Source organism: Zerene cesonia, chromosome 15, assembly GCF_012273895.1.
Source record: "Zerene cesonia ecotype Mississippi chromosome 15, Zerene_cesonia_1.1, whole genome shotgun sequence".
Taxonomy (NCBI): domain Eukaryota; kingdom Metazoa; phylum Arthropoda; class Insecta; order Lepidoptera; family Pieridae; genus Zerene; species Zerene cesonia.
Window position 1 is genome coordinate 2,015,092 of NC_052116.1, and position 16,460 is coordinate 2,031,551.

Consider the following 16,460-nt stretch of genomic DNA (forward strand, 5'->3'; position numbering starts at 1 on the left):
CTATCCACAACGTGACATTGGCAAAATTGTGGCAACACAGCACTGCCATTCATAAAATAGAATTGAATTGAATTGAATCTATGTCCACATTTGTTTATCAGTCTTCCGTTAAAATTTAATTGAAAATTAATAATAGTGCAGCATAAACGTCCTTCATGTAAAATCATTAATGATTATATTAAACGAACATGACTGGGGAAACAGAAAAATCCTACAGCTTTAAAGTAGAAAATAAATTCATAGTTAAAAGTGGTTGCAAAAAACGAATGTGGAGGTCCCTAAAACAAATTTTAGCCGCTGACAGAACCTTACCTTGGCCCGATGATGCAGTTATATGTTAGTGAATTTTTTTAACACATTATTTACTGCTTCTCTTCAATCAAATTACATCAACACCAGTTGTTTATGCTACATAGAGCACAATTAATTTTTACATGTTATAATTTTAGAGATATGTGTATTTTAAAAAATGGTTTCTTAGAATCTTCATCAGAATCAACTAAATCAGAGTAGTTCTTACTGATCAATGCCTCTTTGATCAATCAATGTGTTGCAAATCTTCTCTGGTCTATTGAAGCCTCTGCTATATTATTATAGTTTTGCCTATGATGTGATTCAAGCAACTATCTATAATCTAATCAATATCAATAATTTCAGATTATTCTATAAACGCACCACCAACATTCAAACCTACTAAAAAATATTCAGATATATCTGGCTTACCTGCACCATATGTAGATAGACATTCCAAGCTTTACTACAGTAATGCTGAAGAATTTGCTACTGTGAGAAACCTACCCATGGATATTACAGCTGGATACCTCCAATTGAGAGGAGCAAGCACTATTGTAGGATAGTTCCAACATTTACCATTTCAAAAATGTTTCTAATTATCTGCCTTGATATTTTATAGGAGACATTTTTATTGGTCGGATAACTTTAAAACAAAATTAAAGAATCAACCTTTATGCTTTTTGATGTCAAACATTTTTGTTGGTTTGTATCTGAATGCTACATAGGAGAGTGTAATGTCAAACTTTTATTTAATAAATTGTTTGTTTTCTACACATTTTTCATCTTTTTGTTATTGCTTATATTTTGATTCATCCCTTTTTTTAATAATAAGCAACTGTCAGATATGGAGGTAAATTGTGTTGAATATAAACAATTATCAGTCAGTTACATTAATTAAATCTTGTTTCTAAATGTAACGGAAAAGTTCTCATAGTGTAAATGCAAAGGTATGCAAATTTCCTTAATCTAATTTAATTTTTATATAAGGTTTTTATTAACTACTTCTCGGTCAAGAATTAAATTTGAAATGGAACTTTCAGTCTATAATTATTATTATCATCAATGAGTGTTATCTATTAGTCAGTATAAAATACATAAATAACAACAAAATGTAAAAATGATATATTTATTACGACTGTAAATTAATATTAAAATTGATAACTAGAAAACCATTCTTTGCACTGTTCTCCTTGAACCATCTGCCAGATTTGTGTTCTTGTCCCAATGCTGCGTACAACTGTTTACTATCACTGCTAAATTGCATACAATTCACAAAACCGTTTGCTTCTATACTGAACATTGGTTCAAATTTTCTATATGAATCAAAAACTTTCCATAACCTAATGTGATTGTCATATGATCCGGAAGCAAAGAGGTCTGAATTTAATAAAGTTGCAAGACTAGTTATCCATCTTGGTGAGCCATTATCGGAACCGTGAGCTTCTGGTACAGTGTAAAGGGGTTTCTTTTTAAGTACACTCCATAAACACAAAGTGCCATTGTCACTTCCTGATATAAAGTGTTCCTCATCAAGTAACTTAACTTCATCTAAGCTCCCCTGTGGACCATTGAAAATGAGCTGTGATTCTTCAACTATTTTCCATATTCTTATTGATGTATCTCTACCCCCAGCTGTGATTGCTCTCTCCCTCGTCAAGGCATCTATAGCTGTTATCGGTGATTGGTGACCAAAAAGTGTTTCAACATATGCCATTTCATCTAATGACCAGATTTTCACTGATCTATCTGTAGATGCTGAATATAAATCGTGTGTGTTTTTCCTAAATACTAAACCAATAACAATATCCTTGTGTCCTTTAAATGTATGGAGGTGTTTTAATGTGTGTGGGTCCCAAATTTGAATATCATTTGAGTTATCAGATGTGGCAAAGTATTTGGAATCAGATGATATGGCTATAGATGTAATACCACCCTTTAGGAACTTGGAATGTGTTTTGTATGTTAGAGTGCCAAGCTTTTTCTTTTCTTTTATACCCCATTTAATGATGGTTCCCGTTTTACAGCCGCTAAATATATATAATCCATCATTACTGACACAAATGCAGGTTAAAGGGAGCCGGTGTTCTTTGGCTCGAATTAATCTGATATCATCTTTTGCCGGCGCACTATAATTGCCCGCAACCTCAACTCGTAATTTTCCTTTTTGTTCCAAGTAGTCCCTTTGTAAACGTTTTTCGACTGCATCATCTAGTTCTTTAAATTCAGCTCGCTTCGCCTCTTCTTTCTCTATTTCTTCTAAATATTTTTTAGCTAACCTTAACTTCTTTTGTTCAGCTGTTTCGTGGTCGCTTTCAGACTGTTCAGCATCGGAGAATTTTTTGATATCCAAATCACTGTCCGAGGATTCATGACCATTTTCGAGGTTAGGGGCATTTGCTTTTTTTGGCTTCTTTTTATTTATTTTCTCACCCTTTCTTTTATGAACTTGTCTTGATTTACCTTTAAGGAAAAATGAAGAAGACATTTCATATGACTTAATATAAAAATTACTAATACTAACGATTTTTTTAAGCAAACTTGTAAGAGAGGCACCACGTTTATTTGAAGTTGAAAGTTGACTTGTGTTGACATTTGACAATTTCGTTAAGACGACATTGACAGGTTCATATATTTTTTTTAAACAAAAAAAGGCAGACGGCAACAGTATTTTGGTTCGACCTATTTATTTCATCTAGGTTAATATTAGATTTTATACTATTTGTTCCTCGATATTGATAATCTTACCAAAATTTTTATTAGGGCAAGAAATAAAGATATTTAAATATCGCATATAAATGAAATATACGATTAAAATTTGAAATGAAATGGCGGTTGGTTGTAAGTAATGTTTAATACCTATCGTTCGAGAGGAAATGACCGACTAGAAATACTACCTGGCTTGTATATTAAGAGGTCTTTTTTCATGTTTCATCAATAACAATACTACAACTATAATAAAAAAGAAAGCACCTATAAAAATAAAAACTCATTTATAACTGCGTAACAGAATAACAAGTACAAGTACTGCATATTAATTTGAATTAAAAATTTATTGAAGCGATTTAGTAAATTTCGTGGTGTTGATGCTTAGAATACGACAGTGAAATTTTTCGCCGCCGTTCATCGATAGATTACAATCTACTGAAATATACGTCATTAATTAATTGTAAGCAATATGTGACGAATCCTGGGAAGGATTCCTGCAATTGTAAATGATATCGTTATCCAAAGGCTAGTAAAAAATGAAATATTTTTATCGTCCTCAAAAGTGTTAATTGTGTTCAATTCGACAGCGACATACATTAACTACAGTTTCCTAGCAAGAAGAGATTGGCGAAATTAGGTATCTGTTCGCTACAATAAACAATGTATGGGAGATTTTCTAAACAAAATCATTGGAAGATTTAAGGGGTAATAAAAAACACTCATTCTAAGAATACTTTATTTAAGACAACTCGTAAACCTAGGTACAATATGTGTCACATATCCATGTCTGAAGACTCTTCATTCTTGACGATAATTTTAAAGAAAGGCCAGTGTCACAGACGAAAAATAGATCATAAAATTGTGCTTTACCCTTTCTTTAAAACCTAAAAAAATAACGTTGCCCTAGACATGTACTTTGTTAGTTTTATAGCAGGGAGGGAGTATCCGTTATTTTACCGAGAAACCTAGACGCGATCTGCAAATCACAGGAAACAGCACAGCAAACTGCCACAGCATACAGGCCAGCGGCAGCACCGGCCTGCCAAACAAATCCATATGTTAGTTTCCACTAAACTGCTGAATTCCAAACTTTAATGAAACTGGCAAGATGATTATGGAAATACCACAGACAGAAATCATAAAGGTATCAATAAATATTGGGATTTCAACATCAAACATTTGCAACAAACAATAGAAATGATTGCCCACAAATTCATTTGAAGTTCAAACACCAAATTTAGTCATATCTTTATGATATCGTGAAGTAATTGCGATGGTATTAACAGAATACATCTCACTCCTTTGTGAATTAATATTGATAATGAAATGGATAAATGGCCCCACCATAGAGCCGATGCGTGTCTCGGTTTGTCAATAAATATTAAAATATTACTCATAACTTATGCACTGCAACAACAGCAATTCAGCAGTTGTCAGCAATCGGCAAGAACCACCCCCCCTCCCCGCAAACCGCCTCGCTCCCCGCGATCTCCTCGCGTCCTGAGCATACCAACATGTTAATTAATTTTCTTAATTACATTAACAATACTAAGATACTTAACTAATGCACGTAATTAAAACAATTAAGTGTTTACAATTTATTGGAAAAACTTATTCAAGATTTGTTCAAAATTAACATGTAAAATATTAGAAATAAAGAGGTTTGTACGTAGTTACCGAATGAAACATTGTTGATTTAAACATCCAATTTAGACAAGATGCCCAAAATTAAGGTTTTCCTGGAAGAATAACTGTCTCTAGGGTCGATATTAAATGCAAATTTACAAACAGAAACTTAAGCATACATTTATTTAATTTTGGAAAAAGATGTTATGTAATATTTAGAATAGAACAAAAATATAAATAAATTTTATATCTGATGTTAAATTTACTTTGGATTACAATTTTACAGCCAAAGCATTTGAGTATTGCTTGAAAATAAAAAAGTGTGTTGTACAATACAAGTTTGAAGTTACTTATAACTAAAAAGGTTTTTGTAACATAATATTTATGCCACTATGTTGATCATAGTTATGTCTGTGGTTCTTAAAATAAATTGAAGTTGGATAGTACCTTAGCCCAAGCTGCTTGAGACAGGACAATGCAGCTTTTCAGCTAATTATCGGCACTCAACCTGTACACATAAAAATAAACAAATAAATACTTTGTGACTATACAAAAAATTGTGGCCTATTATCGATTCTATTGTCCCTTCATCTAAAAAATTTTGATTGTGTAGAAATATCAGATTATCAGAATATTTAACCTTTTAGCTTAGTTATAAGTTTTAAAGTTAATATCAGGCACTGTGTTTTTTAAAAATTATATATATTAATATCTAATATCTATAATGTAAACTGTAATTTCTAAATGGTGTTTATATGATTAACATAAATTTTTGTCCGCGATGTGACCTATTCCTTCTTAAGAACACTATTGGCATAATTCAAGCCTGAAAATTAACCTATATATTAAAAGAAAAATGCTCACCACACATATCAATGCCTGGAGCGTGAGCGGGACCTGGAGCGGCTGCGAGAGCGTCCCCTGGAGCTCTTGGAGTCAGAGCGAGACCTCGACCTGGAGCGGGAGCGCGAACGGCTGCGAGAGTACGACCGGCGGCGCGAGCGGGATCTAGACCTGGATCGACGACGTGAACGAGACCGTGAACGGGAATTGCTAAAAAAATACCATCACACACAAATATAAACACGCGCAAACACTACATTCGGGACCTTTGTAGCGCTGGAAATTTAATGCAATAAAAGCTCGTTAAATAATTGAACGCTGCTCTCGAAATTTAACAGCACTTTAAATTAACGCAATTTTATAAGGCATAGGTATACATTCATAACAAGTACCTGCGGCGACGATCGTATCTGCTGCGGTATGGTGACGATGGCCGACCATAGCGCGCCATCTGAACGCGGAGTTCCCTCCCATCTAACATACGTCCATCCAAGGAATCGAGGGCCTCTTCAGCATCGCGCCGGTCGTAGAATCTGTACAAATAAGTTATGTATAATTTACATACCTAACCTCGGAATCATATTACGTCATGGGTTGTTATAACTGATATATTTTTAATTATTATACCTGACGAATGCAAATCCTCTGCTTTCTCTTGTATATCGGTCTCTGGGGATGTATATGTCGCCAACATCACCGCATCTTTCGAAAACGCGGCGCAAATCTTCAGGTGTCGTGCGATACGTTAAATTGTCCACTTTTAATGACACCATCCCGTCAATACGGGGTGGTGGTCGTCCGTAACTCATTTTGAATAACTTTTAATACCGTTTTAATTAAAAACACAAACTTTAAAAGTGCACTTTCAAACTTTAAACCACACAAAACAAAATGGCGTCACTAGTAAGTAGGATTATTCCACGCGGTTAAAATAGCGTCTGTCTCTCGTTCTTAGTACAATGAAAATGACAGGATCATAGGAACGAACGACAGCTCACAACTCGCAAGTCATGGTTCACAGAGTATAAAATATGAAAACTCATTCGCTCTCAATATTTTATACCTATAACTGAATTTAAATGCTAAATTAATCATTGTGTAGTTACAAATTACAATGAATAATTTATAATGTAATTATGCAACAAATTATAGTAATAAAAAAATACACCAAAGATCGTCCCCATTCTTTCTTCTTCCTTTCACATATCCTTATAATTTGAGCGTTTTTAAGATGAGAGACGATGAAGATATTGAGAGAGAGCGAATGGCACTGTCGGTTAGAGCTAATATGATAGCTCACAGATTTGCACGTTGTTCTAAATAAGTTAAATGAATCCTATTACTCTATTCGTGCTTCTTGTACTTCGTATTACACGTGTTGTTTGTGGGCTAATCGCTCGCGCTCGCGAAACGCTTTGCGACGGGTGCGAGACCGTCCCAATACAATTTTACAATGTATTGCGAGTAGACTAGATTTTCAATATGTATACCACTGTAAGTTAATAAAAGTTAATAAATAATCAATACATACAACACAGTTTTTGAGCATATTGTTACAAAATGAGTCTTTATAGTTGCTCAAATAAAAGAATTTAGCTGCGCCCCGCGGTTTCACCCGCGTAAGTCAGTATCCCGTAGAAATATCGGCATAAAAAGTTGCCTATATGTTATTCCAGTTGTCCAGCTGTCTACGTACTAAAACTAGACGTAAGATTCTCCACCAAATCGTTTTCAATTGGACGGTCAGACGGAATTGGATGGAACTGTCTCTAATCCAGAGATTGATCGATGATGATCGATGGTACAAATGTTGATATTCAATCATCTAAATCTATTAATATTAAGATTTTACACCCTTTTTATCATACAACCGTTCGTCTCAGTTTCTTCAATCGATTCAAAAATATCTATCTTTCCCGTGATGTTATGGTGCATTTACACTTTCGTATTTGTGCGAATAACTGCTTTTAACGCGAATATGCGATTTTCAAGGCGAATAACGAGTGCATTGTTTATGTAAAGCGTTATACGCCTCGTTATTTTCACGAATTTTTAAATTCACCACAACGCAACACGCCTCAATTATGAATATACATAAATTTAGGTGCTAACTGATGATAACGATATGATGATGATACACTTGACTAAATTCAGTAAAATGAAAGTAAAGCGAAAATAAGAACAATGATAATTATATACTAATGTCAATTAAAATTATTTTATTTATTTAAAATTGATTGTAGGTAATATTATAATATATCATTCAAAATTGTATAATCAATTCGTAGCATCTTCGAAGTTTATTGTTTTGTTTACAGAAAAAAACATCTTAGTTGTCATGACAATATTAGTGTATATTGCCGACGACTTGTAGTTTAATATATTTTTTTTGTTTCATCAAAATTCCAAAAGTAAAGCTTCTCATGGCTGACAGAATGAAAGGAATAAAGCAAGTTAGGAATAAAAAACTTTTACCCGATTTGCGAAAAGAGGGAGAACTGAGCAAGGACATTGTATTGTCCACTAAAGAAAAGCACGGAGTTTCGGCAGGATCCCGTCTCTATTCGCATCATACTTTAGCCAGCGTCAGAAAATTAAGTTTCTTTCATCCGTTTTTGTAAGTTTTTTGAATTGATCTAGATTCTACAGAGGTGTTTTGAAATAGTTGTATTTAAAATACAAATACAAAATGCAAAACATTACTATTTGATCTATTTTCCAAACTGCAAAATACTTTCTGGTTAAGTTTAGCCTAGAGTCTAATCACACATCTTAGCCTTTTTTGGTTTTCCGTTCCCATAGGACTGTAAGACTTCGCTATTTCTCTGTCTGGCCGTCTGTCCGTCTGTCACCAGGATTTATTTCATGAACCGTGATATTTAGACAGTTTAAATTTTCAGAGAAAATGAAACACATAATTGTTTCATTTTCCGCTATATCTGAAAATTACGAAAAATTAAGGTTAAATACCGATTGACATGGCTATAAAGTGCACGTATGATTTTTTTTTGCAGTTTTACCCATAATTGTTCAAAATTAATTTTAAGAAGGCAATATAATAAATAGATTTAATTAAAGCTAAAACAATAATTTCGAATGAATGCAAGAATTTGAAATGAATTTGAATGCATTATAGACAATACGATAGACAGACAGACAGGCTGTCCGGCAAAACATTTTTTCAATGTAGACCTGAGTATAAAATGGAATACTACTTTTAGATATCATTAATTTTTATTATTCAGAATACAGAATACAAGAGGCCTCCTTTTTTCCTTAACCTTCTCAGGTCATTGTTGTATTCCAATCACCAAACCTTTCTTTGTCCCATAACTTATAAAGTCGTCAATTCAGATGATCGAATTGCAGATGCGAAAGGCCTGCACATAGCCTTGCTCTGTGGTTCATGCACAGTGGTTGCGCTTATCATCTGGCGAGTCACCAATTCCTTTAGCAACTTTAGCTGCCCACTATGACATAAAAAAAAACTATGACATAAAAAAATGTTTTTAGTTCCCTAAAACATTTCGAGCAATCAAAAGGTCAATGAGTGAAATAAACAATGACCCACGGTATATACTTTAAAGCTTTCTTATCACTTTATTAGCTTACCAGAAGACAGTCTCGATATAGTCCTGGCTGCTGTATATAACCATTCAACCGAACGCTTCGCTGATAAGGAGGATCTTTACTTACAACCCGAAACAATTGGCTGCGATACGTGGAGACGTTTAAGAAATACTTATGATAAGCTACCGCCGGTTGTCATTCCTCTGGTATTGTATTTCCTACTCTATTTAAATAGCGAATAGGTGACTATAATCTATTGTGGAAGGTCTATAACATTAGATAAATGCATGTATGTCAGTTATTTAATGAAGATTAAAAATGAATAAAATCATGTCATGCTTTTATTTTTCAGGGTCATCCTATGAAACGTGGAGGTATTACAGAAAAACGGTCACCGTTTAGCGTAAAGTTGATGAATTCTGGAGTGCATTCTTCACAGACCAACCCAGGATACAGTAGACAGCCAGCTGGAGGCGCTATATTCTTCTATTAGAATATTTTGCGTCGGTTTTTATAGCATAGGAAGAAAATTAATTTGCTCAATATTATTGCCTGTATTTTTTCTCTAACTTCGTTCTGGTATTTTTTTTAATGAGTACACAATATACTCGGAATGTTAATTTTAATAATTTAATCTTTTTGTTCCCGTGATTTCGACATTCTGCAATGTAAAAATAAGTTATATTAAACATGTTGGCTGTATATTACAGACGTATTATTGATGTACTTTGTTATAAATAAAATGCGTAAATTGTAATCTTTGATTTAATCTTACAACTTTAATTAAAAAGGGAATGCTCGAGTGTATTATTATCGACACTTCAGCGAACAAATTATTATTATGTTTTTAAAGATAAGTATGACTCCGTACCGTATATCGAATCGGTCATTTAAAATATGATCTATATTTCTACCTAAACATTGCCCGCGGCTATGCATGCGTTAAATTCGGAGCAGCTTAATAGATGATACATATAAACCTATAAACTTGATTGATAATAAATTAGAAATAGGGATATGAAACTTTTAACAAAACTGCGCCGTACACCTAGCCCTCACCTGACCTTACATTATAATGCGAATGTGAGTTTATCCTTTCTTTCACATCTACGAACGCTACGAAGCGATTTCATGGTCATATTTTTGAATTAGAAGCCTAGAATGTGACACAGGTGTCTTTTTAACTCGGTGAAATATTACATTTCCGCGTAAATTTCCTTTAACTACGCGAGCGCATCCACTGGCGGTCTATTATTATACATATTTTCTGCGAGTAGCTGATATTACCTGCATATCTTTGTAAGATCTGTAGTGTGTGGACATAATAATATAACACCTCGACAATAGTATACCTAATAGCGATTAAAGGTTAAGGCCTTATAAAATACTTTTTACAACATTAATTTTCCAGAGAATGGTTTTGACAAGAGATGATGGAAGGAAAAAATTGTATTTCTGTCATTTATTTATTGTGATTGCAAATAATTCATGTTTAGATTTTTTTTCAAAATTTTCTATTCCCTTTATATTTATCTAAATAAATAACCTTGGATGGAGTGTTCAAACTCTTTAGGTATGTAAATTTTCTTTATTGTATCCGTTAAAACCAATTTCGATTGCTATTAATCTCTATATATACAAAATTCCCGTGTCACAATGTTAGTTACCATACTCCTCCGAAACGGCTAGATCCGTGCTCATGAAATTTTGTGTGCATAACGGGTAGCTCTGAGAATAGACCAACATTTATTTTTCATACCCCTAAATTATAAAAGTAAGGCAGAACAGCGTATGCCGGGTCAGCTAGTGTGGTATGGTAGGTAGATGAAATAGCACGATTGGTAGATAAATGGATTATGAAAGAGGTCGCATAACTCCATGTCTGTTCCTCACATTTGTTTTTTCATGAGTATTTTTATACATATTCACTCGTTTAAATAGATAACTCGCGCAAGAAGTCCAGAAGAGTACGATCATGGTACCTCTACGAACAATTTAAATCTCTTGAAAAGAGTCAATCAGATGCAGCTCAGAGATTGAAAGACAAATCGTACCAAGAGAGAATTTTGTACCAAGAATTGAGCGAAAGAAGGGCACGAAGAAGATTATGCGATCAATTTGGTCTTTGCCAAAGCGAGTCGAGGATTGATAGAAACATGGATGGTATACCATCCAATACCTTACTCAGTTCAAGTACAGACGACCTTTATCAGAGTTTCTGTAAACTGCACGGGGATAATGAAATTGCAGATTCCAGCAGTTGCGATGGCTCTCAATCAAGCAAATTTGATAGAGAATGTAAAACAGCACGCTGTTCCGATGATGCGAGCAAAGAGAACAGTGCTACAAGCGTCGTCCAGAATCTGAAATTCGAAGATAATCTCACAGATAACGTTAAAGAAGATTTACAGACTGTACAGAGGAATATAGCAGAAAATATTAATCTCCAACTCGAAACAGTCAAAGAAAATATTGAGTGTATTGAGAAGTATGCGAAGTTATGCGAAGACGTCAACATATCCGAGGACGAAAGCTTTGATTCTGTAGTCGCTTGTGAATGTGAAAAAAAAATAGAAGATGCATTGAAACCAAAGCTTAAGAACACTGAATGCAATTTGTTTGTGGTTTGGTCGAAACTAGTGACATTCTCGTACAATCTGATGCAAATGAGCTCAGGTTTGCCTAATTTTTTTTTAACGAAAACCGCAAAAATAAATGTTGTATTTCAATTTCTTTTTCTTTTTAGGAAATTGTTACAATGACTACAGTACACAACTTCTTACGGCAGTTTTAGCGTGTGATATTCTTCGGCGAGCTTTGAACAAAATGTGCAAGTAGTTTTAATTATGATTATACTACTTATACATATGTAAATTTATTTCAAGACATATTAAACTAGAATTTTATGGTTCTACACTTTTTGGCCACCTAATACATTCATATTGTAATGTATCTATCTACCCATGCTTCAATTATCAAATTTTAATTTTAGGTTATATTTTGCAGCCCTACGTTTCTCCAATAAAATTTGCTCCTAGTGAAGAAGATATTGCAATAGCTATAAAATCACATAAAAATGCAAAATATACCACGACGTATGGAAATAATAAAAAACAAACAATTAAGGAACCTAAACTTGAGGTTGCTATTTTGGTTTATTTGTTTGTGATTCATAACAATTATGGTAAAATTGATATTGTCTTTATAGATTCGATCTAAACAAAATTCACACGAAAAAAGGTTTAACGTATCTGATAGAAAATGGTATTCACTTGAAAGCAGAAAAAATGAAAAGAAATGGCGTGGAATGAACGAACCAAAGAGTGAACGAATGCGCAGTATTGCTAGGTTTCTTGACTCAAGTAAATCGACTGAAAAATCAGGTAGCACCATTTGGCCTGACGATTTGAAAACGTACAGTCGTAAAACAAATTGTAAATGTCATAATATTAAAGGAGTCGTTAATTCAATGTTGCAATTATCAAGATGTTTAGATAGTGCACTGCGTGATATACAAAGTACATGAATGTAATTTATTTTGATATAATATATATTTAAATCTATAGCGCGACTATATTTGTTTTGCTACTTTTTATTTTGAGTTTTAATAAATTGCTTCATCTATATTTTTGTGTATCATATATTATTACGTATACACCTACCCCATTTTATAAACTGTAAGGGTTTAACAATTAAAACGCAAACTACAAAACGAATAGGTAACACTTTAATACAATGTGTTCGACTGTACAACAGCGAAATTTACATAACATAGATTTATAATATCAGTATGTATCGTAAAATCATAAGATTATTCCCCTGCCCATTTGCAAGTCCAGACACGAGACATGAGGTTTTCTATAAATTAATGCGTTTACAAATGACTTAATAGATATCCAGTAATTTTCCTTGGAATTGTGTTCGTAACATTAATCCAAACAAAGGAGATAATTAGTCAAATTGTAAATACCCGTACTATTTATGAGTATGTTTAACAGGTTAAATTAGTGTTTTATTTTTTTCGAAATACTCTGCAAAATCTAGAGTATCTAACTATCTTTCTCATTAGACATCCCGTGTCTGCACAAAAACTATGGAATAAAACAACTATTACGTCTAAGGCTGATTACAGCACATAAAGTATTATAAGGCAATTGGGTTTTGCTCTTGGCTAAATAGATTGGTATAACTTACTACTTCATTTTCTATGTAAAATATATTAGCATACCTTCCGCACTCTTTCGAAATGGCAACGCAAGCGATTCTCATGAAATTTGGTGTGCCTATAGGGTAGATATTTAAATTTAGAACGATCTACAGGCACGTGTAGCATGGGCTTTATAAAGCAATAAAAACTGAGCACAGATTCAATAATTATAAAACATAAGGAATCTAGGAATCATTCAAAAAAAGCGCCAAATTAAGACAAAGCGATTTTACTGCTTCTCTTCGATCGATCTTTGAAATTCAATTAATTAATTATCAATTCCAAAATATACATAATATAAACCATGCTGAGTTGATATGGCAAAAGCATACAATATTTTGAAATTAAATTTATTTGGTTCTCACTAGTTGGTACGTTTTACAATACAGATTACAGAGTATTGTTTTAATAATGGCTGTCTAGTTTCCTAACTATTCTACAAGCAAAGTCCAACGGTCGCTTAAAGCCAATTTAGTATCATTGATGTGGTAATGCATAATTTTATATTTAAATGTATATGTTTATAAAATTGACGCTTTATATTTTCAGCGATCTTAATATATGTAATAAGATATGAGAAGTCGATAAAAAAAATGAGAAAAATATCTCGATTTGTGTCGTTTTCCGTATTAAATAATTAGACAATATGTTATTATTGGGTTTTCAAGTAGTTTTAGGTAAAGAATATTTTTTAATTAAAATCACTGAAAACTCCTATAGTAAAGATACAGACGAGTGCAATAATTAAATTCTAATACAAAATATGTAGGATACCGACTACAATAATGTGTTGATTATACCCTTGTAAATCGTGTATTAATTTATTCGAATACATAATTCACAGCGATATTAATATAGAATTCAAAAACTTAACAGAAAAGGAGTAAATGTTATATGCCTTATATTACTTGACAACCTGTATTTATTTATTCAGTGGTCTGGTGTCTCTTATTGTCGTGCAACTGATGAATGAAATTAAACACTAAAATGTAATGTAAGCTACGTTGGTGTAGGTATAGGTGTGTTTAAGTAAAAAGATAAAGATAAAGACGATGGGGCAAAAAGCAACGCTAGTGGCTAAGTAAGATATTATAAAAGAACTTTAGAATTATCTTTTAATAGATGTTTTACGTACTTACTTCATACCGTATTTCAATCACACTACAGCCACTATGGTTGTTATCCCTATTAATATTAAAATTAACTCTGTATGTCTGTCTCTTCTTTGTGTTTCAACAACACTCACATAAAAATACGACATGCCATTTAGGCTCTAGGACGCCAAATAAATATACATACATAAATATCTACACTTGCAAACATCTTCCTCCTTCTTTCGCAGTCGGGTAAAAATAACACTCGCCGTCTAAACTAAATATAAAAATGATTATTTGAATACATTGGATCGGAGATTCGGTATTTAATGAATTTTATTATACGCACCAGACCACATAATAAAACAGATTTTTACTATAAAGTGCTATACTGGCCCACTAGCCAGGGGCAAATTTGGTCAACCATTTCTTTTGGGCTGATACTTTGTAAATTGGTGAAGATAAGTGTTTCATTAAGCATGCGGACCGTCAGCTTCAGATCTGCAGTGAGTTGAGGGGGTCGCAGGTAAGAAACAAAAAATATACGTATTTTTTCTTTTAATTGCTGTCATTTTTGACGGGCTGAATTTTTTATTTCTTCAATATAGTGGGTGATTTATGTGACATTACATGTTTTGACATACTTGGAAGGTCACCAGTCACCACTGCTCCACCCACCAGTGGAATTGTTGGCAGTCACCATGCTTAGTGATACACTTACCTAAAACATGATAAGTTATCCGTCCGGTAGGAATCGGTCATAAAATTTGTGCTGGCTCAGGGAACATACCTATCTAAATATATTAGCTAGTATAATAAACAACTACGTGTCAATATGAAATTGCAGTCAATGGCAGTGAACAATGTCTTTATTGGTATTTGTCCTTTCGACACTAGCTTAAGTTATTTTATTCAGTGTTTACTTTACATACCAATTTAATGGTTGCTTTGTTGTATAATATTTTTATATTACATTCGTTGAAACGAAGGATATGAAATGAAAAATAAAATTAACTAAAAGAATTTAAACACTAATTATGAAAGTAAAGAAAATAAGAAAATAGAAATGAGAGTTTAATCAATAAATAATATAATCACCGTAACCAAAGACAAATATGCATACAATGTTTCCAAAAACAAAAACAGAACGCGTATTACGAACTTTTTTAACGTTTTTTATATTTTTCAATGTTTTTATTGATTTTCTTTAGCGATTTTTCATTCGTTTTATCTTGCTACGTTTGTCCGAGCACTCGCCCGGTCTTTATTGAACTACTAGCCTAGTTTTCCGGTGGATTGTCGAAATAATCGATTTTCGCTTCTTTTTGTTCAGGTTTAGTTGACGTCGAGGGTTGGCTGCGGCTCGCCCATGCGTTCGTCGATGTTAAAGTCGCCCATCCACTGAACGATCTGAAAAATACATATTAATTTATTTACATCTGATTTTTTAAATAAACTTCTTTCGATTTTATTCAAGACAAAAAAACAACGTGATTACCTATTTCTTCAAGAGCAATATCGTAATGATTTAACCCGATTATTCGAAGGTAATCATAGTTATGGAATAACTAAGTCTCTATAAATCGTGTACATATACACAACACGAAACTTTATGGCCGCTCTGTAGCCGCATTGCGCTACACAGAACACGAAATCAAATATCAGCGCGACATACGCGGGACTGGAGGCGACTGTACCATGCGCAAGTTAGTACCGACGGCTACGTTCAGAGCGGTCATAAAGAGTACTATTGAAATATTTGAGATATTTCAACGTAAATGAGAAATTTTAAAAGAATAGAAAAAATTTGATCACGAGGCGGGATTCGAACCCGCGTTTTTTTTTTGCCAAACCGTAGTTACGCCTAGCCTCTCGGCCACCCATGATGCCAAAATTTGATCACGAGGCGGGATCAAATTTCGAGGAAAAAAACGCGGGTTCGAATCCCGCCTCGTGATCAATTTTTTTCTTTATTCTTTCAAAATTACTCATTTATAAAGCATTTCAATGCTATAAAACTAAAAATCAAATATTTCAACGTATTCGATATACTTAGTCTGGCCATAAATACTGTTACACTTAATTATAAAAAAATATTACATTTGAATTTCGAATCTGTC

The 16,460-nt window shown here is 33.3% G+C and overlaps 6 protein-coding genes across 8 annotated transcripts in view; 3 read left to right on the forward strand and 3 right to left on the reverse strand.

Moving 5' to 3' along the window:
- The first annotated feature begins 74 nt into the window (after positions 1–74).
- Positions 75–1,069, forward strand: LOC119832369 (INO80 complex subunit C). The gene is made up of 2 exons (XM_038356039.1): positions 75–336; positions 658–1,069. The coding sequence occupies exons 1-2, from the start codon at positions 189–191 to the stop codon at positions 855–857; spliced, it is 348 nt and encodes a 115-aa protein (XP_038211967.1). The 5' UTR covers positions 75–188; the 3' UTR covers positions 858–1,069.
- Positions 1,070–1,217: 148 nt separating this feature from the next.
- LOC119832368 (U3 small nucleolar RNA-interacting protein 2) lies at positions 1,218–2,870 on the reverse strand. Its single transcript, XM_038356038.1, has one exon. It carries the CDS (start codon positions 2,777–2,779, stop codon positions 1,424–1,426), a length of 1,356 nt encoding a protein of 451 aa, XP_038211966.1. The 5' UTR covers positions 2,780–2,870; the 3' UTR covers positions 1,218–1,423.
- An 852-nt stretch (positions 2,871–3,722) lies between these two features.
- LOC119832210 (serine/arginine-rich splicing factor 2) lies at positions 3,723–6,447 on the reverse strand. 3 transcript variants are annotated; one of them, XR_005287917.1, is made up of 5 exons: positions 6,097–6,447; positions 5,862–6,002; positions 5,491–5,679; positions 5,074–5,134; positions 3,723–4,500 (listed from the first exon to the last, which is right to left on the reverse strand). XR_005287917.1 is itself a non-coding variant. In XM_038355838.1 (4 exons), exons 1-3 carry the CDS (start codon positions 6,276–6,278, stop codon positions 5,499–5,501), a joined length of 465 nt encoding a protein of 154 aa, XP_038211766.1. In that variant the 5' UTR covers positions 6,279–6,447; the 3' UTR covers positions 4,929–5,134; positions 5,491–5,498. The 3 variants fall into 3 exon arrangements, 2 of the variants coding, with proteins under 2 accessions (XP_038211766.1, XP_038211765.1); XM_038355838.1 differs by lacking the exon at positions 3,723–4,500 and having other exon boundaries at positions 4,929–5,134; positions 5,491–5,640; XM_038355837.1 differs by lacking the exon at positions 3,723–4,500 and having other exon boundaries at positions 4,929–5,134.
- Positions 6,448–7,904: 1,457 nt separating this feature from the next.
- Positions 7,905–9,731, forward strand: LOC119832553 (uncharacterized protein C1orf194 homolog). Its single transcript, XM_038356217.1, has 3 exons — positions 7,905–8,086; positions 9,077–9,245; positions 9,392–9,731. The coding sequence occupies exons 1-3, from the start codon at positions 7,905–7,907 to the stop codon at positions 9,530–9,532; spliced, it is 492 nt and encodes a 163-aa protein (XP_038212145.1). The 3' UTR covers positions 9,533–9,731.
- An 859-nt stretch (positions 9,732–10,590) lies between these two features.
- LOC119832433 lies at positions 10,591–12,565 on the forward strand. The gene is made up of 5 exons (XM_038356104.1): positions 10,591–10,612; positions 10,981–11,715; positions 11,786–11,869; positions 12,046–12,076; positions 12,460–12,565. Exons 1-5 carry the CDS (start codon positions 10,591–10,593, stop codon positions 12,563–12,565), a joined length of 978 nt encoding a protein of 325 aa, XP_038212032.1.
- A 179-nt stretch (positions 12,566–12,744) lies between these two features.
- The window catches only part of LOC119832250 (protein shuttle craft-like), a 15,661-nt gene continuing 11,945 nt past the window's right edge, over positions 12,745–16,460 (reverse strand). The window contains exon 17 of the mRNA XM_038355912.1: positions 12,745–15,750. Coding sequence (XP_038211840.1) covers positions 15,621–15,750 — 130 coding nt within the window. The 3' untranslated portion in view covers positions 12,745–15,620. The remainder of the gene's footprint in view (positions 15,751–16,460) is intronic.